Source organism: Capricornis sumatraensis, chromosome 17 (genome assembly GCF_032405125.1).
Source record: "Capricornis sumatraensis isolate serow.1 chromosome 17, serow.2, whole genome shotgun sequence".
NCBI lineage: Eukaryota > Metazoa > Chordata > Mammalia > Artiodactyla > Bovidae > Capricornis > Capricornis sumatraensis.
In genome coordinates this window covers 42,489,672-42,514,733 of record NC_091085.1, presented here as the reverse complement: position 1 = coordinate 42,514,733, position 25,062 = coordinate 42,489,672, and the positions used below count along the sequence as shown (strand labels likewise).

Genomic DNA, 25,062 nt, shown 5'->3' with positions numbered 1-25,062 from the left:
ACAAAGGGAAAATGCACAAGAAATATACATCTGACTCAAAATCAAAAACATATTAAGAATATAAACAGTAGCTTAGCACTTCAGTGGACATTATACCAACAAAGTAGAATACTAACATGCTATAATAATTGTGAAAATCATAATTTATTTTGAGTTTTGGAGGTTATCAAATGACTTGTATTTGTAACATGCTTATTGTTGGGTGCCTTGGGAGGATGGCAAAGGAGGTGAGTAGAGTAGTTGTTTTGTTGATAAAAAAGATTTCCAAATTGCAAATTTGCCAAGTAGTTTACTATTTTGTAGTTTTTATTAGTAATAAGTATACTTGCATGTAACTGATAATTTTTTTTTTAAAGAGTCGAGTTTAGGGCAGAGAAATAAAAAATTAGGATTTTTTTCCAAAGATCATTTAAAAGTCATGCCCTAGAAAAAAGGTGACCCACTGTTACTTCTTCTCTCAGTAATAGTATTTGGGGGAAATACAGTTAAAATTAGAAAGCACGACCTGTAGGAAGTGTTCCATGGACCATTTAAGTAAATAGTAAAGATTAGACTCTTTTCATTAACATGGACTTAGAGAGGCTAAACTATTAGAAGTTTGAAAAATTCCAGTCATTCTGCTAACACCTGGATAACAGCATTTGTTTGTCACAGCAAGAAAACTGCCGTCCTGGATTTTGGTTGGTCCAACTCAAAGATGACAAGTACAATGGGAAAGAGCCCAGTTGGTTTCCTACTTCTCACTTTGAGGATTCAGATCTAATCCTAAGAATTTTAATGTTCCTTATTAATACACCATGGCTCTGTATTCTGTGAATTTATGTAATCTTTTTTTTTAACTTTTAAAAATTCTCTTCCATTTCTTTGGATTGGAAGTCTTCAATGTTTTCTACCCTTTTTTAATTTACTAGCCTTATTATATTTCTCCAGTTTCAAAGGGTTTTGTTTTCATTCTAGCATGTTTAGATTTGCAAGGGTTGTTTAGTTTTTTTTTTTCTATTTTGCTCTGTTTTATAACTATGACAGTAAAGGTGAATTAGGTAATGTGAGTTGTAGAAATATTTTATTTGGGGAGAGTCTATTAAACAATTAAGGCTTTATTTTCTTTAAAAGTTGTTTGAAGGATGGTATGTCTCTACTTTTAAAACTGTTGATTAACCTCTTAAAAAAAGCTAAAGTTATCTGATTAAAGCTTAGTAGTAGAAAATTCTTCAAAGTTAAAGTCAGATGTATTCCGAGGATAAGTCAACGAGCTCAGGAGACTGATCTCATGAGACTGATATCATGGCAGTCTTTTTTTTTTTTTTTTAATTCTCATAAAAAGGTCCTTGTCAACATAAAAGACAGGGCTGATGAATCATGTCTGTGAACTGATGTGGCAGTTCTTAGTTATCAAAAAATCAGTTTTAAAGTATTTGCATTCTCAAAGTGCCATTTACTCATGATGGTACAAATTGTCACAGCATCAAGAAACTAGAGTTTCAGAGTTGGCCAGATATTGGCCAACAGATGAGGAACTCACACATAGAATGTAAAGGTAAAACTGCAGTTAAATTATTTTTCTTTATTGAAGTATAGTTGATTTATAATCTATTAATTTCAGGTGTATGCAGTTGAGTTCTTAAAATCAATAAGAATAAAATATTGTGAGATATGAAGTAGATTTTGCAAGTCATCTAAGGTCCTTTTCTTTCTCCAGATTAAAAACTGAAATCTAGAGAGACTAGTAATCCTATTTAGATAATAATTTTTGAAAGAAAAATTACAGTATATTTAACCCCAAGCATAATTTTGTTAAGGATTATTTTGGGGGTGATTTTTGTGCAGGTGTAGTTCCAGATGGTACCTATGAAGTATGTTCCAGGACTACAGGACAAGCAGCTGCTGGTGAGTTCACATTTGGTATTACTTTTGCTATATGTATCAGGTAGAATTCTGCTTTAATCTTTTTTTCTTGCCTTTGTATTAGAGGATCTTTTAACCAAAACTCATTCTGTTATTCCCTAATTTTTAAAAACTATTTTGCAATAATATTAGTATATTTTTATTTATTTAACAATTAATTAGACACCACCAGTGTATAACATAACTACACAATGTCTGGGGAAAGACAAAGATGAATAAGATACACTTTCTACTCTATAAATTTAAATTCTAACAATGTAGTTATGGCTCTTTAGTACAACTATAAACTGTAATAAGTGATAAGCTCAATAAAATATTGATATAAAATTCCAACTGCTATTGAAATTTATAAGAGGCAGATAAAATATCTAAATTACAAAGGATACTAGAATGAGAGAAAGCTTTATGGAAGAACTAGCCTTTCAACAGGGACTTGAAAGATGGATAAAATTGTTTCTTAGGCAAAAATGGAAAATATATATAGGGAAAATTCAGGCAGAGAGAAAAATACCTGTTTTGTCAGAACACAGGTTCTAATTAGCATTGCCCAAATTGGCTGCAATAGTTATGTGAAAATAAGATGGGAAAAATCTTAAGTCCCAAAATAAGGAGTTTGGACTTGATCTGGTGGACAGTGAGAAAAGCACTGAATATTTTTGAGCAGGAAAGCAGAGGTGGCAGTATCAAAGGGATACTTTCATGGGTTAGTTAGAAAAATCTAGGAAACTGGTTAGGAGATACTATAGAAGTAATAACCTGTCTTGTCTCTGAGATAATAGCATAGTGTAAATTTTTATTATTTTGCCTGGTATAAAATTAGGGTAAGTGAGAGATATTTATTTAAGAGCTCTTCAAATGTTGAGGAGCAACTGATTAAGATTTCTCCTTATTATTCTCTTATCCTCCCAAACGTAGTCCAAGTGCCCATCCTAAGTAAACTGTCCCAGAAAATAGCAAGGCCTGAAGTCCCCACTGACTGAAAAGGTTAGGAAATTTCCAGCAATAATGTTAGAATAAAAATGTGATAACTGAACTAAACATACATAAAGGGAGGAAGAGCACATAAAAGTCTTTGTCAGGACTCTGGCTTTTTAGTGAAAATACACTCAAACTAGCTTAACCAAAAGCAGGAACTTATCAAAAGAATTATTTGCAGATCACAGTTAAACTTAAGAATGGCTGTCTCAGTGAAGAAAAGGAACCAGGTCAATTCAAGTTAGTCTAGAAACAAGATTCCAGCTGTCACCAGGGCGCTTCCCAGCTCTTGTCTTTTCTTCATTCTGGCTGCCCACTTTTTCTTACTGCTGACGTCCTTACACGTGGCATGAAACACAGCTGCCAACAGCTCATGAACCTCATTTCCCCACCCTCAGTTACTAGAAAGGGACCATATTTTCTCAAGTCCAAAAGAGGATTCTTAGTTTTCCAACTTTGACCCTTACTTAGACTGATTATCTAATTAATTCTGTCTAATGAGGGAGGGTCATTCCAATCCTACTACAGACACAGGAAGGCAGATGAACGTGGGGCTTGGGGAGGGGGGAATTCATAGGTCACAAGGGGAAAGTAGAGTGCTGCGCAGAGGAAACAGTAATTACACACCATATAACAGGCAAATCAGCCCCATAGTCTCATGTTTCTGACAGAACTATGAGAGGTATTAGTTATTACACAGGGCCATCATCCATTTTATTCCTTGAATGTAGAATTATTTAAATTTCTATACTTAAAGACTTACCAAAAATGCCTCTTCTTTATTTAAACAGAAAGTAGTAGTGCTGGAACCTGGACACTCAATGTATTGTGGAAAATGTGTGGGATTGATGTCCACATGGATCCTAACATTGGAAAAAGACTGAATGCTCTGGGTAACACCCTTACAACCCTGACAGGAGAAGAAGACATAGATGACATTGCTGATCTAAATTCAGTGAATATAGCTGACTTGTCAGATGAGGATGAAGTTGACACTATGTCTCCCACTATCCATACTGTAAGTAAATTCACAGTTAGACTTTTTCAAGACTGGCTTTTACCCTGTGAAAGGGATATTATTAAATCATTGTTACTTATTATAGTTGCTAATTGTGAAGGAAGAAAGGGAGTGGTGGTTCTTTGTACCTACATTTATATAATTTTTTTGTCATAATATTGTCTTTTAATTGAATTGCTTGTTTCATAATGACTCTCAGCCAGCTTGTGCCTTAACCTACAGAGCAAGCAAATCTGGAGAGAGAAAGTAGATTAGTGGTTGCCTAGGCCTGGAAGAGTTTAGGGGTTTGGGAGAGGGGAGGGAAGAGACTGCTAATGTTATAAGGTTTTGTTTGGGAGGTGTGAAAATCTGATGGCTGCGCAGTTTTATGAATATTCTGAAAACCACTGCACTATACATTTTAAATGGGTGACTTTTAAATGGCATGTGAATTATATCTCAGTAATGATTTTAAAAAATGAAAGTCAAAAGCAAAGTGCACACACAAAATATACATTTAAAAAATGTGTATTTCCATGTATGCTGTACATATTCTGTCTGTAGTATCAGATTATTTGATCAGTAATTATTATTTATTAGTTAAAAAGAAAGTTTCTCTCTGCTTTCATTCCAGTATTAATTTTTAAAAAATCTGAAATCTCTTTTAACTACTGTATCATGAATTAGTTTTGTTCTTGGAAACAAAATTTTATTTAAAAAGTTAACGTTACTGTTTATTGTTTAGAGTTCAGATGGAAGTGCAGTAAGTGGAGATGGCTACAAGCTCACCTTTGGGCAGCGACTTGTAAATCACCTACTAGGCCTCAGGCCCCCACATCAGCGCTATTCTGTTCCTGCAGAGTATCTTTGTGACCCAGAGATGTGGGCCTCCCCTCAGTCTAGCCAGTCCCATTTGAAAGCATGCAGAGCTCACTCATGGGGAAACGTAGGTAGCAACTATCCTTATGAAAATGAAGGGGTTTGAATCACTGGAGAATTCAAATCATCTTACTTAACATAGATCGCTTTGATTCCTGCATGCAGCTTTTGATTTAAGGTGCTATTTCTGTGATAAGATTTGCTTTGTGACCTGGGGGTGTTACTGACAGACATGCTTTTGATTTTTCAGGAAGCTGTTGATTATCGAAGACAAGGAGCGTCTGGTAGCCAGCCAGGAGAACTTAGAGGAAGAAAAATTATGAAGCGTATAGTAGATATCCGAGAATTGAATGAACAGGCCAAAGTAATAGATGATCTTAAGTATGTATAATGATTTTTAATACACTATAACATTCCCTAATAATAGAACCATGAGATTTTAAATGAGAAGGTAACTGGATTGGAGCTAGTACAACCCCCTTTAGTTAAGTAAATGAGATCACCAAGGTCCAGAGAAGTTTGGTAATTTGTCTGAGATCATACATTCATTAGTAATAAAGCTGAAAACATTAGTCTAGTGCTTATCACAGCTCCCCATTTCTGAGCATTTTAAGACTGACTTTATGTCAGTCTTTATGCATATATGCATCTCTACATGTCTGTTTACATGTATCTTTACACATGTATATATGTGTGAGTGTTTTGCTAGCAATATTTTTGGAATGCAAATGTTTGAAGAGAGGAAGCAAGTTTAGAATTTATTACGTACTTACTGTGAATCTGGCATCTTATCTCAATTTAATCCTCATAACATTTCTGCAAGATTAGATGGCATTATCCAAACTTTATAGGTAAGAAAATTGGCTCAGGGAGATTTAAAAATCAAAATTTGAACTTGTCTTGGTCTGAATTCAAACTTCATACCTTTTTTTGTTTGCCTGTTTTAGCAGGTCACTAGAACTGAAATGAGTCTAGGGCAAGTCAAGAGCAGGGAGTAGGTGGTACTAATTTTTTTATCTGTTGCCTACTATATAGTACTGACTAGGTCATACTTGTTCTGTAAAGGCTAAATATTCTTCTTGCCAAACTTCATAATTTTGTTTCCCCCCAAGGTGGTAGTCATACTTCAGCTTTTCTAATCTTTGTACACCTGTATCTGTGGGGTTTTTTTGTATTCAAGGATTTAACAGAAATGTATGCAATATATAGTGAAAGTTATTCTCTAAAAACTTTTCTGTAAAATCAGTTACAATGATTCATATTTTCTTGTTGACTTATATTACAGTTTGAGTTCTGTAATCAGGGGAAAAAATGACTTGTAGCAAAGTATACTTCCTCTAAAGTTTTTTTCTGAAACTTACAATTATACATAAAATTTTACATACAGATATTATTCTGCAGAGCAGTTCCATAGCTTTCATAAGATTGTTAAAGAGACTTCTTGATGTAGAAACAGATAAGAACCATTTCCTAAAAAATTAAAGACAGTTTTTCCTTTTTTTTTTTTTACAGTTTGCCAGGTATGGGTATTATTATGGAGGGTTTTGGCCTCTCCATACATAATCTTTGATATTCTGATAAGTTAAAGAATCAAAAAGGAGCAAGTAAAACTCATTCTTTCTTTGTTAACTCTTTACACTAACTGCCATATTTGTTTTGCATCCAGAAAATTAGGTGCAAGTGAAGGAACTATAAACCAGGAAATTCAGCGTTATCAACAGTTAGAATCTGTTGCTGTGAATGATATTAGAAGAGATGTTCGTAAAAAGTTACGGAGGTCCAGTATGCGAGTGAGTAAACAGAGGATTTTATTAAATTATACTATTTTAAAAATGCTTTTGTTTTATGAAAGTTATGATGATACTTATGTTGTTCTCTTGCCTTCTCCATTGCTGGTGATAACACTTGATTTTTATATCTCATGTCTACTATGTAGTAAGCACTGTTTAAAGCACTTTACACTTACCAACTCATTAAATCTTTATAACAACCCTATGTGTTAGCTTGTATCATTGAGTATTTTCCCCATTTTAAAGATGAGGAAACTGAGGCACAGAGAATTCAAGTAATTTCACCAAGGATACACAGTCAGTAATCCCAATGGAGCCAAGATTCAACCCCAAACAGTGGGATTCTGCAAGTTATGCCCTTAGCCACTGTGTTTTGTTTGCCTATCATAAAGTCATACATTCTTTTTTGACTCTAAGTCAAATGTGAAATCTTGAAATGTCCATTCTACCCCATCCCATTTTCCACAGCTGACTTTACTCTTAGCCACTACATACTCTCAGCACTTTATTCTTACCTTTATTATTTGCATGTTTAGTTGCCCTTACTAGAGTTTGAGTCTCTTAAAGGACAAGTTATTTATCTTTGACCCTACCATCTACCACATTCTTGGATTTAGCCTAGTCACTGAGCAACTGAAATAAATATAGTAGAAAATAATTATAAAACTTATTCAAGTAGAGGTAGGTTGCTTTGGGTCAAAGTGGTCTTCTTAGTAGAAAAACTTATATTTTAAAATATAGTCAGCAGAACCCTCCATTTTTCTAACCAGAATAAGGTTTTGAGTACCACCCCAATACACATGGACATCACCAGATGGTCAACACCGAAATCAGATTGATTATATTCTTTGCAGCCAAAGATGGAGAAGCTCTATACAGTCAACAAAAACAAGACCAGGAGCTGACTGTGGCTCAGATCATGAACTCCTTATTGCCAAATTCAGACTTAAATTGAAAAAAGTAGGGAAAACCGCTAGACCATTCAGGTATGACCTAAATCAAATGCCTTATGATTATACAGTGGAAGTGAGAAATAGATTTAAGGACCTATATCTGATAGATAGAGTGCCTGATGAACTATGGAGTGAGGTTCATGACATTGTGCAGGAGACAAGGATCAAGACCATCCCCATGGAAAAGAAATGCAAAAAAGCAAAATGGCTGTCTGGGTAGGCCCTACAAATAGCTGTGAAAAGAAGAGAGGTGAAAAGCAAAGGAGAAAAGGAAATATATAAGCATCTGAATGCAGAGTTCCAAAGAATAGCAAGAAGAGATAAGAAAGCCTTCTTCAGTGATCAATGCAAAGAAATCGAGGAAAACAACAGAATGGGAAAGACTAGAGATCTCTTCAAGAAAATTAGAGATACCAAGGGAACACTTCATGCAAAGATGGGCTCGATAAAGGACAGAAATGGTATGGACCTAACAGAAGCAGAAGATATTAAGAAGAGGTGGCAAGAATACACGGAAGAACTGTACAAAAAAGATCTTCACGACCCAGATAACCATGATGGTATAATCACTAGTCTAGAGCCAGACATCTTGGAAAGTGAAGTCAGGTGGGCCTTGGAAAGAGCATCACTACGAACAAAGCCAGTGGAAGTGATGGAATTCAGTTGAGCTGTTTCAAATCCTGATAGATGACGCTGTGAAAGTGCTACACTCAATATGCCAGCAAATTTGGAAAACTTAGCAGTGGCCACAGGACTGGAAAAGGTCAGTTTTCATTCCAATCCCAGAGAAAGGCAATGCCAAAGAATGCTCAAACTACTGCACAATTGCACTCATCTCACATGTTAGTAAAGTAATGCTCAAAATTCTCCAAGCCAGGCTTCAGCAATACATGAACCGTGAACTCCCGGATGTTCAAGCTGGTTTTCGAAAAGGCAAAGGAACCAGAGATCAAATTGCCAACATCCGCTGGATCATGGAAAAAGCAAGAGAGTTCCAGAAAAACATCTATTTCTGCTTTATTGACTATGCCAAAGCCTTTAACTGTGTGGATCAACAGTGGAACTGTGGAAAATTCTGAAAGAGATGGGAATACCAGACCATCTGACCTGCCTCTTGAGAAACCTGTATGCAGGTCAGGAAGCAACAGTTAGAACTGGACACGGAACAACAGACTGGTCCCAAATCGGAAAAGGAGTACGTCAAGTCTGTATATTGTCACCCTGCTTATTTAACTTATATGCAGAGTACATCATGAGAAATGCTGGACTGGAAGAAACACAAGCTGGAATCAAGATTGCTGGGAGAAATATCAATCACCTCAGATATGCAGATGACACCACCCTTATGGCAGAAAGTGAAGAGGAGCTAAAAAGCCTCTTGATGAAAGTGAAAGAGGAGAGCAAAAAAGTTGGCTTAAAGCTCAACATTCAGAACACGAAGATCATGGCATCTGGTCCCATCACTTCATGGGAAATAGATGAGGAAACAGTAGAAACAGTGTCAGACTTTATTTTTTGGGCTCCAAAATCACTGCAGATGGTGACTGCAGCCATGAAATTAAAAGATGCTTACTCCTTGGAAGAAAAGTTATGACCAACCTAGATAGCATATTCAAAAGCAGAGACATTACTTTGCCGACCAAGGTCCGTCTAGTCAAGGCTATGGTTTTTCCTGTGGTCATGTATGGATGTGAGAGTTGGACTGTGAAGAAGGCTGAGTACCGAAGAATTGATGCTTTTGAACTGTGGTGTTGGAGAAGACTCTTGAGAGTCCCTTGGACTGCAAGGAGATCCAACCAGTCCATTCTGAAGGAGATCAACCTTGGGATTTCTTTGGAAGGAATGATGCTAAAGCTGAAACTCCAGTACTTTGGCCACCTCATGCGAAGAGTTGACTCATTGGAAAAGACTGTGATGCTGGGAGGGATTGGGGGCAGGAGGAGAAGGGGACGACTGAGGATGAGATGGCTGGATGGCATCACAGACTCGATGGACGTGAGTCTGAGTGAACTCTGGGAGTTGGTGATGGACAGGGAGGCCTGGCGTGCTGTGATTCATGGGGTCACAAAGAGTCAGACACGACTGAGCGACTGAACTGAACCAATACATGAGAACTGATTAAATCAGAGCTGCTAAGGTTAGAGGAAGAGGGGAAGGTTTCAGGGATCCTTAGTTCATTGGCTTGAGCTGTCTTTCCTTGCTCACCACCAGAGTCCCAGACAACATCATTTGAATACTGTTCTAAATTATTTAAGTTAGGGATAAAATTCAACTTAATATTCATCACTGGCTTCTGGTGATACTAAATGAACAGTGATGATCGGTAATATATAACTTTAAAATTTTTGACACTATGTACTTCACAGGCATGTGACATAGTGTTAATGTTGCTTGCATACTATTTATGTTTATACTTGGCAATTAACTTTAAAAAATAAAACTAGGTAGAGAGGATTAGGGAAATTATTGAAATTACATCTATGTTCTTAACATTTATCAAATTTGTCAATTCCCTTTTAATTCCACTCAGTTCCCTTTTAATCCTCTTGCTTTCTTATCTCCATTATTAGACTTTTTAATATCCAGTCTCTCCAAACTACAAATTTGAAAAAGGATTTAGAGACAAGGAGGGTGTTCCAGTCGGCACTTCCTGTCCTTTTCTGTAATTAAGAGCTCTCTTGGTGGGGTAGTACTTGAAATGATTAGTGTCACTCTCTCCCTCACCTTTCTCCCGGAGTCCTTCTGTTCAATTCTCATTTTCTTTTCTTACTGTTTTCTTTTTTCCCCCTGATTTCTGTACCTCTCAGCCTTGCTCCCAATCTTTCCTTTCAGGCCAGCTAATGGCTCTTACTTTCCTTTTAAGAGGAACTGACGTGTGGACTAAAGAGTAGCTGATTCCTGCTGCACTTTGATCCATCTCTGTTGTTAAGTGATATTAAACGTCACAATTTAAGATAACTTGTTATTGATCTGAAGGAGACTAACTTGTTAACTAGCAGAAAATTTTATCTGAAGTCAGATATTATAACAGCTAAAGTCACCCTATTTCTTTCCCCTTTATTAGGCTGCTTCTCTAAAGGATAAGTGGGGTTTGGGTTACAAACCAAGTTACAGCAGATCGAAGAGCATTTCAGCTTCTGGAAGACCACCTCTTAAGCGAATGGAAAGGGCAAGGTAATAAATTTCAATCGATGAAACAAGTAATAAGATTGCTGACTCTTTTGCCAAAGTTCACTACTTATTTATTTTGTTCTAATTGGGCAAATTACAAAATTAAGGTAGCAAATGGATGCTGTCAATATAAGAAGTTTGAGGAATTCTGTCTCATTTAAATACACTTTTATTTTATAAAAGTCATTATGTACTTTTTAGTAATGACGTACATTGTCATTTAGACAAATTTATGTGTAAACTTATAGACCATCCAAAGAAATGAATATTTGCATATTCGTAACTGTAGCTTTAAATTTGTCACTGTAGAAAAGGTTCTTTTTTTTATGAAATAGAAAATTAGCATATACTGGAGGTTCAACAGAACCAAAATTTTTTTTTTCTTTTTTTATATTTATTATTATTTTTTTTTACTTTACAATATTGTATTGGTTTTGCCACACATCAAGATGAATTTGCCACAGGTGTACACGTGTTCGCAATCTCGAACCCCCCTCCCCTCTCCCCCCACACACCATCCCTCCAGGTCATCCCAGTGCACCAGCCCCAAGCATCCTGCACCCTGTCTTGATTTTATATGGAAAAATGTAAATTTTATATATTATAGAAAAATATAGAGAAAAATATAGTTTTACTAGTAAAAAAACAATATAGGGACTTCCCTGGTGGTCCAGTGGTTAAGACTTTGCCTTCCAGTGCAGGGGGTGGAAGTTCCATCCCTGGTCAGGGAACTAAGATTCCACGTGCCTCGTAGACAAAAAAACAAAACCTAAAACAACAGAAGCAATACTGTAACAAATTCAATAAATATTTTAGTCCACATCACATACACACAAACTAAAAAAAAGAAGAAAGAAACCTTAAAAACACTATACAATAAGTATAAATTGTTTTTTATAAGGTTTGGTTTTAGAAAATCTTGTGTTAATCAAAGCCATGAATTTTGTTTTATGCAATGATAAAGATTAAGGCGTACCAAAAGTTCAATCCTTGGATAAAGTAAATATTTAGAAATAAAGTGTTAATGTTATTAATCAGACTTTTATAAAAGTCCAGGGTTTTTTTAAGAATATTAATGTTTAATAACCTTATATTTTACTTACAGTTCTCGAGTAGGAGAAACTGAGGAGCTCCCAGAAATCCGTGTGGATGCAGCATCTCCTGGACCCAGAGTCACTTTCAATATCCAAGATACAGTAAGAGAGAGACTATTTGTTGGTGATATACAGTGCTAAAGAATCTTAAGTAATTACTAAATTATATGAGTTACTCAGTGAAATACTAATTCCTACAAGTGGAAGTATGGATTGTGATGGTTAAAGTCTCTGTACTTTACCAAATAGGGCTCTGCCCGAATGCGATCATTGAGAGCCGTACTGCAAGTATTAGTGTTTTATGTGTAGTCTCCATACTGCTTGCTCATAGGTAGAAACGTTTTGTTGAATAATTTCTTTCAAGTTCAGTTCCACATTAAACTAGGTATTTTATACAAATGTATATGTATATGTTTTTTATTTATTTTATTATTTATGTACTTTAGCTCAGAACATATAGAAATAATATCAGAAACTAGTAGTGAAAAAGTCAGTTTCAAAGTTATATTATAGTTTTATAGCATTATAATTTTATAGCATTATAATTTTATATTATAATTTTATAAAATTTTTGTTAGAATGTTTGTTCTTTTGTTGTTTACTTTTAAAACCTTGGTTTTTTACTTTTCATAAATTTTTATAAATTTTCTTATTATTTTAATTAAGTTGAAAAAAACAGTATGGGGAAGTGCACCACAATCGAGCTGTCCTGGGGAAGGGTATTTTCAGGTACTTGTTAAGAACAACATAAGTTTTCCTTTAAAACTATTTAACCACTCTGAAAATCTGCTTTCAAAATGTCTTCCTCTCATTTCATACTAAACTCGGGTCTTGAAAATATTTTATATAAAGCTTTAAAATGATTGGTTGAATTCTTTTTTTATCATGTATATTTCATAAACTCTTGCATGAATATATTTTAGTTCTATACTTATAATTTAATAGTAATTATTTAATCTCAAAATTAAAGAACTAAATCAGTGTACCAAATTAATGAAATCATAAACCAAAAACTGCCATATATTAGTTATTTGGTAATCTTTAAGTGAATCTCTTTTTCCCTACATTCATCTATAAAAAGAATCTTTTAAAAAAATGAGTTACCTAATTCAAACTAGAATCAAACTTATCTCGGAATAACAAATTAATCATTGAATGTTATTTATTGAGTCACTGATATAAAAAAACATGTATAAAAGTATTAAAAATTATGTTCAAAACAGTATGGAATGTGCTACACAGTCATTTATAAGTTAAATTAACACCTGTTTTAAAACACCACATGTTTTCCCTAAATATAGTTTTAAGAGTAAAATTTAATTTTAAAATTGTATTTGTATGGTAGGTGTATAAATCTTTGTCTAGAAATTTTCCACCAAGTTACCTTTAAAAACTGGAACTTACTCCACATTTGTTTTGTTTCACTTCCGCCACTCTTTTAAGATAGCTTCAATATATATCCCATAGTTCCACTGAATTTAGTCAAGCTGAATTGTTTTAGAATTATTTGGTTGTAATAGAGTAAGCTTGAGAGACCTGTCCTTTTTTCTAAAACTGAACTTGGAAACAAATCATTTATAGTGAATTGAATAGATTCTACTAATTTATGTTTTCACCTGTCCAACATTTTTTAAATCAAGAAAATTGACATGTAACATTATTTTCAAATGTACAGCATAATTATTTGATATATGTATATACTGTGAAATGACTGATTTATTCTTAAAGGCATTAATATTTGAATTGATTCAAGTCCTATTTCTAAATTGTATATGCTATTTATAAAAAACAGTATATAAAAATGTTACAAAATAGATCATTAAGCATGGTTAAATAGAAAGTGAAAGTTAAATAAGCTCAGTTGTGTCCGACTCTTTGCAACCCCAAGATTGTACAGTCCATGGAATTCTTCAGGTCAGAATACTAGAGTCAGTAGTCTTTCCTTTCTCCAGGGGATCTTCCCCACCCAGGGATCGAACCCACGTCTCCCACATTGCAGGCAGATTCTTTACCAGCTGAGCCACAAGGGAAGCCCGGTTAAATAGAAAATAAATATAAAACACAGGGATATTTATCTACGTAAACTCTTAGCACAGCTTTAAAGAATCAAAGATTTTCTCATAAAATATGACTTACTTATTTACTAAATGATGTTTTGAAGAAAAGCTATAAAGAAAATCTAGATTCTGCAAATGTTGGAAATTTTGATTAGAGGATTTCACTATGCATATAATTGTAGTATCAATAAATTTACCTTGCACATTATACATTTCAAAGGCTTGTCACATTCTCAAAGGATATGTAAGCAACTCTCAAAACTTGGAATCAAAATTAGGACACAGAAGTTTGGGGGTTTTTTTTTTGGCCTACTTAAATGAAATGGCCTCATGGTACAGTCCTCAGGGAACAAAATTATATTTATACAAACTATTCACCTTAAAATATAGGATTCTTACATTGGGTTGGCTGACATGCTTAATTATGTAACTATTTACATATCTTTCTTCAGCCCTATAGGCCCCATTTTAAAAAGATGTATCCACAAAAAGTATTCTAGAAGCACAAAGTGCATTCTGTATTAACACCTGCATGCTCTTTGCATCACTAATTGCTCTCTTGACCTTCTGATTTAAAGTTGATCACATTGTTTCCCCTTGTCTCCATACTATGATTAACTATTCTTTAAAGAATTATACTGTGTACTAATCAACATGATGCTACTTGCTTACATAAAGTAAAATTTCACTCTGTGATTTTTAGTGTGTCAGTGGTATGACTTTCTGTGGTTTGAACTTCTTCCTTCCTTGTTTTGTATGCCATTTCATATGTTCACAGAGCTGACTTTTCAGTTCAGTGAGGAAATCCAATTTTGAGATTTTAAATGCTTAAACATGTATTTTTTCTTTTTCTTTTTTAACTTGAAAAGAGGTTTGTAATATGAACCTGATTCATGTTTTCTCTCTTTACATTCAGTTTCCAGAGGAGACAGAGTTGGACCTCTTGTCAGTAACCATTGAAGGTCCTTCCCATTACTCATCAAATAGTGAAGGATCATATTCCGTGTTCAGTTCTCCCAAAACCCCAGGAGGCTTTTCACCAGGCATTTCTTTCCAGTCTGAAGAGGGCCGACGGGATGACAGTTTGTCTTCTAGCAGTGAAGATTCTGAGAAAGATGAAAAGGATGACGACCACGAGAGGGAAAGGTTTTATATTTACAGGAAACCCTCGTGAGTAGTAGCCCTTTTATTTTAAGATCCTTAGGCAGTACCTTAGAGCTGAGCTTAAAACATTTTACAACTGTTAGTGTTTACAGAAAAACAAATAAATCTTACTGTGCCTAGCCAGAGTGAGACTGAGACATATCCATGATTTACTAATATAATCTAGCTCCATATGGCATTATTGTTTTCTTCCCCCCCTTTTTTTTAATAAAACCCGAAAAGTAGCATTTAAATTTTACAGTTTGTGAAATGAAATCTCCTCCAAAATGTAGAATGTAGGTCATATTCTGATATTCAGACTTGATTAGCCAGTGATTGTGCCTGTGTCCCAAGTACTTAGCACATTGCCTGGCACATAATAATTCCTCAGTACATAGTTGTTGAATAAAGTGTGACTCCAATAAACTTAGGAAATACCTCAGTTAGTAAGAGCTATGTGGGTAATTTGTGTGAATGTACAAAATACTAAAATTTATTTACAGACTTTATTTCCAAAGTTATTTGACTCAAACAGTAAAAATTCTGCCTGCAAAGCAGAAGACCTCAGTTCGATCCCTGGGTCGGAAAATCCCCTGGAGGATGGCATGACAACCCACACTCCAGTATTCTTGCCTGGAGAATCCCATACAGTCCATGGGGTCACAAAGAGTCAGACACAACTGAGCAACTAACACTTTCATTGCTCACATAACATGTTGGAAAATAGTTTGCTGAAAACTTTTCCCATTTTACTACAATATAATGACCAGCTGTTCTTTCTCTAGACATACATCTCGTAAAAAAGCAACAGGCTTTGCTGCTGTTCATCAGCTATTTACAGAACGCTGGCCAACAGCCCCAGCCAACAGAAGTCTTAGTGGCACAGCTACAGAGAGAAATATTGACTTTGAACTTGATATTCGAGTTGAAATTGATAGCGGAAAATGTGTGCTCCACCCAACCACCCTTCTACAAGAACATGATGATATAAGCTTGAGAAGGTAAGATATTGGTCAGGAATACTATTTATATATCACTAATCATAACAAACATTTCTCCCCACATCCCAGAATGCAGATTTAAAGAGTGTTTTTAATCATAGTTTGAATGTTTGAATGTTCATTTGTATAACATTCTATTTCTTTAAGCAAATGTATATTTTTTGATGATTAGAAATGGATGACTGAAAAAAAAAAAAAAAAGAAATGGATGACTGATTTAGATTCTGCAAATTTGTTAAACAGTTTTATCTTTGGAATTCTCCAAGTATGAATTTCTCAGTTAGTCCCTATGATTTTTTCACATTTCTGTTTCAAAGAATGGTACAATACTCAAAGGTGTCTTGTTATTGAGAGTTTGATGAATTCATAAAGAAATAAGAAAGATTGGGAAACAGTTGAACAGAGAGGCTTCAGTAAACTGGAATGTTGCTCAGGCTGTAACTGTAGCTTTACTATGTTTCCATCATTGAAGAAATAGTTGTATAAACAGGTCTAAAGTTAGAGTAGTTTTTCTTTGAATTTCTGTTTTGCTTTTCCTTCCTAATCTAAAAAAAAATTAGAGAAAATAATAATATTAATAATCTAGTGGATGAGTAAGAAATGGGTGGAAATACAGTAAAACATATAGGAAGAATGCTGACAATTGTTGAAGCTGGGAGATGGGTCCATGGGGGTTCATTCTACCATTCCATTTACATTTATATGTTTGTAATTTTCTATAATAAAAGATTTTTAAATGTCTCATTGTCTAATGAAGATTTTTATACAATGAGATGACAAAAAGGCAGTATAACCAGTTAAAGTCTTAGAAGTGTAATAGTGATGATAAAAAGAATGTTAATTTATTTTTGGTTGAACTGCAGTAAGCCAAAATAAACTTCTGGTATTCAGCTATATTTACCTACGTAAAGAGTAGTTTCATTTGGTTCAGCCTTCGTTTGGAAGAGTTCTGACCTCAGGAAAGGACAAAGGTAACTGCCCTGTATAGTTATGGAACATACAACATAAACCTCATCCATGCAAGGATTAGCCAGTTTAGCTAGAGATAATGACAAGCCTCACTTTTTCAACTTTATTAATAGAAATTTGACTTTAAACAACATAAGAGAATGTCTTTCAAAAAGATGAAAAAACATTTTTTTCTTTTTATAGGAGTTATGACAGAAGTTCCAGGAGTTTAGATCAAGAATCTCCTTCCAAAAAGAAGAAGTTTCAAACTAATTATGCTTCTACCACCCATTTAATGACTGGCAAGAAAGTGCCATCATCTCTACAAACAAAGCCCAGTGACTTAGAAACAACAGTATTTTATATTCCTGGAGTTGATGTAAAGGTAAAAACCTAAGTATTTAAAATAAGAAATTAGATTATTAGTAGCCAGGCTTATTTCCTATCATATGTATTCTTCCTTCACTGCTGCTCCTGCTGCTAAGTTCCCTCAGTCATGTCCAACACTAGTTACATTAAAATGAGACTTTCTGAAGTTTTCTGTAATGTAGCTGTATTCTGAACATGAGACCTTCTAAATTGCACATTGCCCCATGTGCATGAAATTTTCCATGAAATTTTGACAGGAAGAAGTTAATTTTCTTTTTTAAACATTGATATTCATTTTTGTGAAACTGCCTAGTGCAACTTTTTTAGATTCTAGAATTATACATTCCTAGAATGTTAAGCTAGAAAGAATTTAAAATAGTATCTGGGATGACCTCTTTTCACTTTAAAAATGAAAAAAAGCTAATAAGGATCTTGCTAGAGTCACAGAGCTAACTTGTAAAATCTTCTGGTTCCTGGATCAGTGTTCTTTCTGCCGCATTTTATTACATTTCTTTGTTTTCCCTCATGTGCATAATTTTAATTTTGGAAGTTTATTTGTTTCAATACAGTTGCATTACAATTCCAAGACTCTAAAGACTGAATCACCTAATGCCTCCAGAGGATCTTCCTTACCACGAACACTCTCTAAAGAGTCCAAGCTGTATGGTATGAAAGATAGTGCAACATCTCCTCCTTCTCCTCCTTTACCTTGCACTGTCCAGAGCAAGACTAACACCTTACTTCCTCCCCAACCCCCACCTATTCCCTCAGGTATTTAAGGACAATATACTTTAATTTTTTTCATAAATTAATTTCAAGTCATCACCTACTTGCTCTAGTAAGACTTTCAAATTCACATGTTTAAGAAAAAAGGACTTAGACTTGCCAGTAATGACTGTACAAAATTCATGTATGGAAGTGTAAGCTAATTCCTTTTGCCTAGTTTTCAAATTGCTATTACCTTAAGAATATCAGCTTCTACTTAATTTTTTAGATCTATGTATATTTAGAAAGTCTTATATAGTTCAGATTTGGGAGCTTATGATCTAGATGGAAACATCATACTTATATATTTAAGACAGAATACATTGAACTTAAACCATATTTATTATCTATTATTGCATAGTAAATTATCCCAAACTTAGTGGCTTATAATCTTAGACATAGTTTCTGTGGATCAGAAATTCAGAAGCAGTGGGGCTGGGTGCAGCTAACTTCACAGTTTTCTAGGAAGTTGCAGTCAGGATGTTGGCTAGGGATACAGTCACCCAAATGCTTGACTGGGTCTGGAAAATCTGCTTCCATCATATCCCATTCACATGGCTGACAAGCTGGTGCTTTAGTTTCTCCCCACATGATTGGGCTGCTTGAGTGTTCTCGTGACATGGCAGCTCACATTCCCTCAAAAGGAGTGATACAAAAGAATACATGGCTGAAGCTGCAATATCTTCTATGCCTTAGTCTCAGAAGTCACATACCATCATTTCCACAATATCTTGTTCATCATATAGGTGACGGTTATTCAGTGTGGGAGGGAACTACACAGAGCATTAATACCAGGAGGAAAGGACCGTTAGAAGTTGCTTTGGAATCTGGCTACTATACCACATGAATAATACCTTATATATATAATAGAATTTCCAAAAATGGGAATATTGGGTTGGTAAAGAATTAGTGAAAAAGCTTTATTTGAGAGATGGAACTTGATACATAAAATTTTCAAAGTAGCCATAATCATGATAATAATGCCTCATATTTTTATATCACTTTTAAATTGACAAGACATATCTATGTCCATTAAGTACAGGGCATGTATTATTATCCCCATTTTATATATGAAGAAAGTTAAAGCTCATAAAAGTTGAATTTCTTTCCTAGGTTTACAAACTAATACATGGTAGACTTGGAAACCTAAGCCAAAGTTATCTAAAACTTAGCTGTTATATCATTCTGTTGACATGGAAATATTTAGTCAGGTAGAAGGAAGGAGAGATGCAGCCCATGTAAGGAGGCATGTACATATTTACCAGGTAAGAACTGCAAGAACTTAAAAAAGTGTAAAAACTAATGTTTTTCCTCACTTGCCACAAATTATCATTAGTCAGAGTTCTCTATATCTTCTTAAGTTGACAGATAATACTAAATGAGAGACTAAATGCTAAAATAGTAATGAAAGAGTTGGCGAAGTGTAAATTTGAAAAACTGAACCAAAATTTGTGACCTAGAGCAAGTAGGAGTAACTGTTGTATTTATATACATCACTGATCATCTCTGTATTCTAACAATAAGATTTCTGTCCACCTATTTTTATTGCATTCTTGTATGGTTTTAAGTACAAGGTGCTTCACCTGATTAAACTCATATAATTCTAATTTCTCACAAAATTATGTTTTCTGGAAACTATTAAATTCATCTCACATCTGTACATGTTCTAGCCAAAGGAAAAGGAAGTGGAGGAGTAAAAACAGCCAAGTTATATGCCTGGGTAGCACTTCAGTCATTGCCAGAAGAAATGGTAATCAGTCCCTGCCTGTTAGACTTTCTGGAAAAGGCTCTGGAAACTATCCCAATTACACCAATTGAAAGGAATTATACAAGTGAGTGTCCTCTTAAATAACTAACTGCCGATCACATGTATTTTGGGGTCCTGTTACAAGAAGGATTTTGTAATGTTTTTATATATTACTGTATAATACATTCAATGATAAAGGAATTATAGAACTGAAAAAGAACTTGAGAGACCATCTAGTCTTGGTGGGGTTTATGATTCCTCCATGGCTACAGCTATTTAATGACAAAATTAACATCCTTAGTCCTGTGTCTGAAGAAGGAAATGGCAACCCACTACAGTATTCTTTCCTGGGAAATCCCATGGATAGTGGAACCTGGCGGGCTGCAGCCCACACATTCACAGAATGGACATGACTTAGCAACTAAACAACAGGTCCCATATTAGAGTGACTCTTGGACTGGAAACACTCCTTGAGGACAATGGCAAAATTACTGTTTTCTTTGTATGTTGTTTGGTACAGCAGTGGGAATCAAGAGTTTGAAGGAATGAGTAAGAGGTTTGAATAGGGAAAGTTGTAATGAATAATGGGCTACAGAAGCCAATGTTTCTATGCATTCATGCCCCTGATCTCAGTACTAGCAAAAGAGAAAAGGATCTTTTAATAAATAGTTTGCCTTTACCCTAATAGTAAAACTTTAAATACTTTAACAGCTGTCAGCTCTCAAGATGAAGATATGGGACATTTTGAAATACCAGATCCTATGGAAGAATCAACAACATCACTAGTATCATCTTCAACATCTGCTTACTCTTCCTTCCCTGTAGATGTTGTGGTTTATGTACGAGTTCAGGTAATATACTTCATCTGTTCCTTTTTATTTTAAAGAGAAAATGTTTTCTTAAGTTTATTTGAACATTTACAATATTAATTCCTTTTAAAGTTTTCTTAAGGTTCATGGACCTTTAGTATGTCTATAATGGCCTAGAGGTTGCCTGAACCTCTGGAAAGTATGTGTACAACTTTATGTGTTATTTATTTGTCTTTATTTGTCTGCTGAGGAAGTTCATATCTTTGAGTGTTCAAAATTGAGATCTCATTATTTTGTGTCAAAGGTAAAAATATGTAAGTTAAAACCCTTTTTTAGCACATTATGACTTTTAAAAATTATATCATGCCACATGTATTTCTTGTCATTATGGTTATTTGTGGGCAGACATAAAGTGAAATTGAGATACAAAGTCACAATAGTACCTTTTTTTAGATTCTTCTAAGGGTTATATAATTATGTATTTGATAATTTTATTCTAAAATTCTGTCCTGTTTCAGGCCTGTAGGAGTATAGGCTACCCCTCTGATATTGTGGATTAAGTTCCAGACCACCACTGTAATAAAGAAAATATTGAAGTGAAGCAAGTTATAAATTTTTTTATTTCCCAGTGTATATAAAAATTGTTTACACTATCCTATATTCTATTAAGTATGTAATAGTATTATATCTAAAATAAAACAATACCTACCTTAAGTAAAAAAGAATGCTATTGGAAAAACTATACCATTAGACTTGCCCAAGGAAGGGTTGCCACAAACTGTCATTTTGTGGGAAAAAAAAAAAAACACTCAACATCTACAAAGCACAGTAAAATGAGGTATGTTATATTAGCATTCAACTGAGTCTGCTTATTAAGGAGGATTTAACTTGTTTCCAAACTTCACGGTTTAGTTTATTTTCAATTAAAACTTTATGATCAGTCTCAAGATTAAAAGAAACACTAATGGTCATCTCTTCAGTAATTTCTACAAAAGCAATTTGGCCAAAAGAATTTCAGTCTAATCTTCTGGAGTTTTGCACTAGCTTTTTTGAAGATCTGATGAAAACATGTAATAAGTGAGGGCTTGAGAGTTTGTAAAACTTCAGTTATAAATGCAATAGCAGCCTTTTAAAATGGCACCATAAAAAAATCACTTCCTTTAAAATACTTGATTATGGACAATATGAACATAAACATATTTAATGTTCTGAATTATCTAAATGTCTACATATTTACTGTTTAGAATTCCTCAAATATTTAGTTTTAAAAGTGATATGATTTTGTTCATGCATTTTGGTTATTGTATCATGTGTCTGTTTGAAAAAGGTAGGGCATTAAACTCAAAATAATAAATTTGATATATGTAGACTGAGATAGAAACTGAATGTAATTTCTGGAGTCCAATAGAAAAATTTTTAATCACCTAGTTTTAGAAACTTTTCTCTCTTTGTCTTTCTGTACTTTTCAGCCCTCACAGATCAAGTTTAGCTGTTTACCAGTGTCAAGAGTAGAATGCATGCTAAAGCTGCCATCCCTGGATTTGGTGTTTTCTTCAAACCGAGGAGAACTGGAGACTTTAGGGGCTGCATATCCTGCAGAGACCTTATCCCCTGGAGGTAGTGCTCCTCCAAGCGGAACAAAAACCTCCTCGAGCAAAACTGGAGTACCAGGTGTGGAAACATTTGTTTATTCAATTAGCATAAAAAGCCAAGTACTATTTTAATAGTAATTAACAAACATTTCCAAATAAATACATTTGGAATAGGAGAATATTTGAGAATTAGGTAATTTATAGAAAAAAATCCATAGTGGATCAGAGTTTTGAGTGTATTTCATTATACCCAAGGAATGGCAGTTGCATAGCGTTTTGTTGTCCATTCATGTCCATATTACATGCACTGTGAAGTGTGAATGATAATGTGTTCAAGTACTTTTGAATGTTTTATTTTATGCTGTATTTTTACATTATGAGTGATCAGTGTTGCAAATGGTAAGAGCTGTAGTATTATCTTGCAAGGATTTCTTATCACATTGAATTAAAAGTATATTAAATTATGTGTATATGTATAATAAAATTTTAGTAAAAATTTTAGGTAAAATTTTGTTACTTAACTCAAATGTCTGTTTCATGAAAGATTTAGGTATTAAAGTAGAACTGATGATTTCCTAATGAGATAGTCACTTTTCACTCAGTGTCATTTCTGCCCTAAAAATCATCTGGAGATCACAAATGCAAGTAGTAAAGATTTTATGGGACATTTTAAAAAAGAAAAACCAGAATGAATGAAAATGTAAAACAGCTGATAAGAGAACTAATAATAAGACAGTTTAACAGTTCTACCCCTAAAGCAGATACTGGAATATTCACTTTTTTCTTAATATCAAAATGTCATAAATTAACACAATTTATTATAGCAGTATATAACGCACTATGCTAGGAATATATAATGAAAGGAATATAAAGTGAGCAGCTATTTTTATGCCCTCCTTTCTTTTAGAAAATGAAAAAGTGAAGTAGCACCCCTTACTTTATCATAATAAAACATGCAGGAAGGAATGATGATGAGAATAAATGTATAAGAAATGTAGATTATGACAATATCCATTCTTTGAAAGGGTCTTTATGAACTTGACTGAGTTCTGGATCAGTGCTAAGGGCTGGATATACTGTAGTGAACTTAGCTAACAGGCATATTCCTGCTAAGTGAAGTGAAGTCACTCAGTCGTGACCGACTCTTTGCAACCCCATAGACTGTAGCCTACCAGGCTCCTCCGTCCATGGGATTTTCCAGGCAATAGTACTGGAGTGGATTGCCATTTCCTTCTCCAGAGGATCTTCCCAACCCAGGGCTTGAACCCGGGTCTCCCGTATTGTAGACAGATGCTTTACAGTCTGAGCCAGCAGGAAAATCCTATTCCTGCTAATGTGAAACTTAAATTTGGAGAAATAGATAATAAGCAAACAAGTATATTTTCAATGAAAACATGAAGGTGGTAAGTATGAGTTAGCCACGTAGACATTTGGGGGAATAAAACACTCCAGGTACAGAGTGTAAAATCTATAAAGTACAAAAGAGTGACAGGTCTTTGAAATTAGCCTGCTCCACTCATGGTTGCTGCTGCTGCTGCTGCTGCTAAGTCGCTTCAGTCGTGTCCGACTCTGTGCGACCCCAGAGATGGCAGCCCACCAGGCTCCCCCATCCCTGGGATTCTCCAGGCAAGAACACTGGAGTGGATTGCCATTTCCTTCTCCAATGCATGAAAGTGAAAACTGAAAGTGAAGTCGCTTAGTCGTGTCTGACTCTTAGTGACCCCATGGACTGCAGCCCACCAGGCTCCTCTGTCCATGGGATTCTCCAGGCAAAAGTACTGGAGTGGGGTGCCATTGCCTTCTCCACCACTCATGGTAAATGTTGCCAATAAGGCCTTTTTGATTTCTACGAGAGAGACCTTTAACTTTTTCCATTTGTGTACTTTGCTCTGTTTCCACTGTTTCTGTGGAGATGTGGACTCCAGTGTATGATTTGGACTTTTTACAGTTCATTCTCCTCCATTGCTTAAAACTCAGCTATTTTGTACCTCTTCCAACTACTTGCTTCCAGTAGAAAAAAGAAGAAATTAGACAGGAAACTTTGGAGTTGGCCAGTCATGTATAAATAATTATTTTAAAAATGAACAGAATATTCAGCCCTGGTTTATACAGTAAATTAACTGGAAAATACATGTAAGCCCTCATGTTAAGGATTTAAATCTACTGATCAGTTAATGTTTGACTATTTCCATTTTATTTTCAAACCATGTTTGGTTCTTAAGACTATATTAAGGACAGTTTTTGTTTTTTTTTTTAGTACTTTCTGTCTTATTCTGTTTTGGGTTTCTTGTGTTCCCTATAGGTTCATCAGGATTAGGCAGCCCTCTTGGCAGAAGTCGACATAGTAGCAGTCAGTCAGATCTGACCAGTTCCAGCAGCAGTTCCTCTGGGCTGAGCTTCACTGCATGCATGTCAGACTTTTCCCTTTATGTATTTCATCCATATGGAGCAGGGAAACAAAAAACCGCTGTTTCTGGCCTTACACCCGGATCAGGAGGATTAGGTATACTTAGCATGTTTGCATCTTTTTCAAATTTATCACATCTTTCCAAGCTTTCATCTTTTTAAAAATGATGTTATCGTTAACAATGGATATAAAATGAGATCAGAAACTTCATTTTTCTTAATAATATCTATCCCAACTCTACATTAAATAAATAGAAATATGAAATAAGGAATGTAGGTAAATCATATAAGATTTTAAAATTCAAAATATTTTATAAGTGATATACACTGTAATCTCTTCAGATATGAAGTTACTTATGTTAAGTGTTTAAATGTTTCATCAAAATGCTATTTGTATAAAAAATTATATCCTCTCAGTAGTTAAAAGTTTAAATTGTGTACATCATCACATTTGTTAAAGT

General features: G+C 34.6%; 1 protein-coding gene across 2 annotated transcripts in view; it reads left to right on the top strand.

Annotated features, from left to right (window-relative positions):
* The window catches only part of BLTP1 (bridge-like lipid transfer protein family member 1), a 183,745-nt gene that overhangs the window by 136,253 nt on the left and 22,430 nt on the right, over window positions 1–25,062 (top strand). Inside the window, exons 58-73 of one of the 2 annotated variants that reach the window (XM_068989705.1) lie at window positions 1,828–1,887; window positions 3,672–3,898; window positions 4,623–4,823; window positions 5,007–5,137; window positions 6,423–6,546; window positions 10,564–10,673; window positions 11,776–11,866; window positions 12,431–12,493; window positions 14,738–14,991; window positions 15,750–15,965; window positions 17,118–17,298; window positions 17,852–18,053; window positions 19,718–19,879; window positions 20,506–20,645; window positions 22,073–22,274; window positions 24,498–24,698. In XM_068989705.1, the coding sequence (XP_068845806.1) occupies window positions 1,828–1,887; window positions 3,672–3,898; window positions 4,623–4,823; window positions 5,007–5,137; window positions 6,423–6,546; window positions 10,564–10,673; window positions 11,776–11,866; window positions 12,431–12,493; window positions 14,738–14,991; window positions 15,750–15,965; window positions 17,118–17,298; window positions 17,852–18,053; window positions 19,718–19,879; window positions 20,506–20,645; window positions 22,073–22,274; window positions 24,498–24,698 (2,565 nt within the window). The remainder of the gene's footprint in view (window positions 1–1,827; window positions 1,888–3,671; window positions 3,899–4,622; window positions 4,824–5,006; window positions 5,138–6,422; window positions 6,547–10,563; window positions 10,674–11,775; window positions 11,867–12,430; window positions 12,494–14,737; window positions 14,992–15,749; window positions 15,966–17,117; window positions 17,299–17,851; window positions 18,054–19,717; window positions 19,880–20,505; window positions 20,646–22,072; window positions 22,275–24,497; window positions 24,699–25,062) is intronic. The other variant, XM_068989706.1, reaches the window with a different exon arrangement.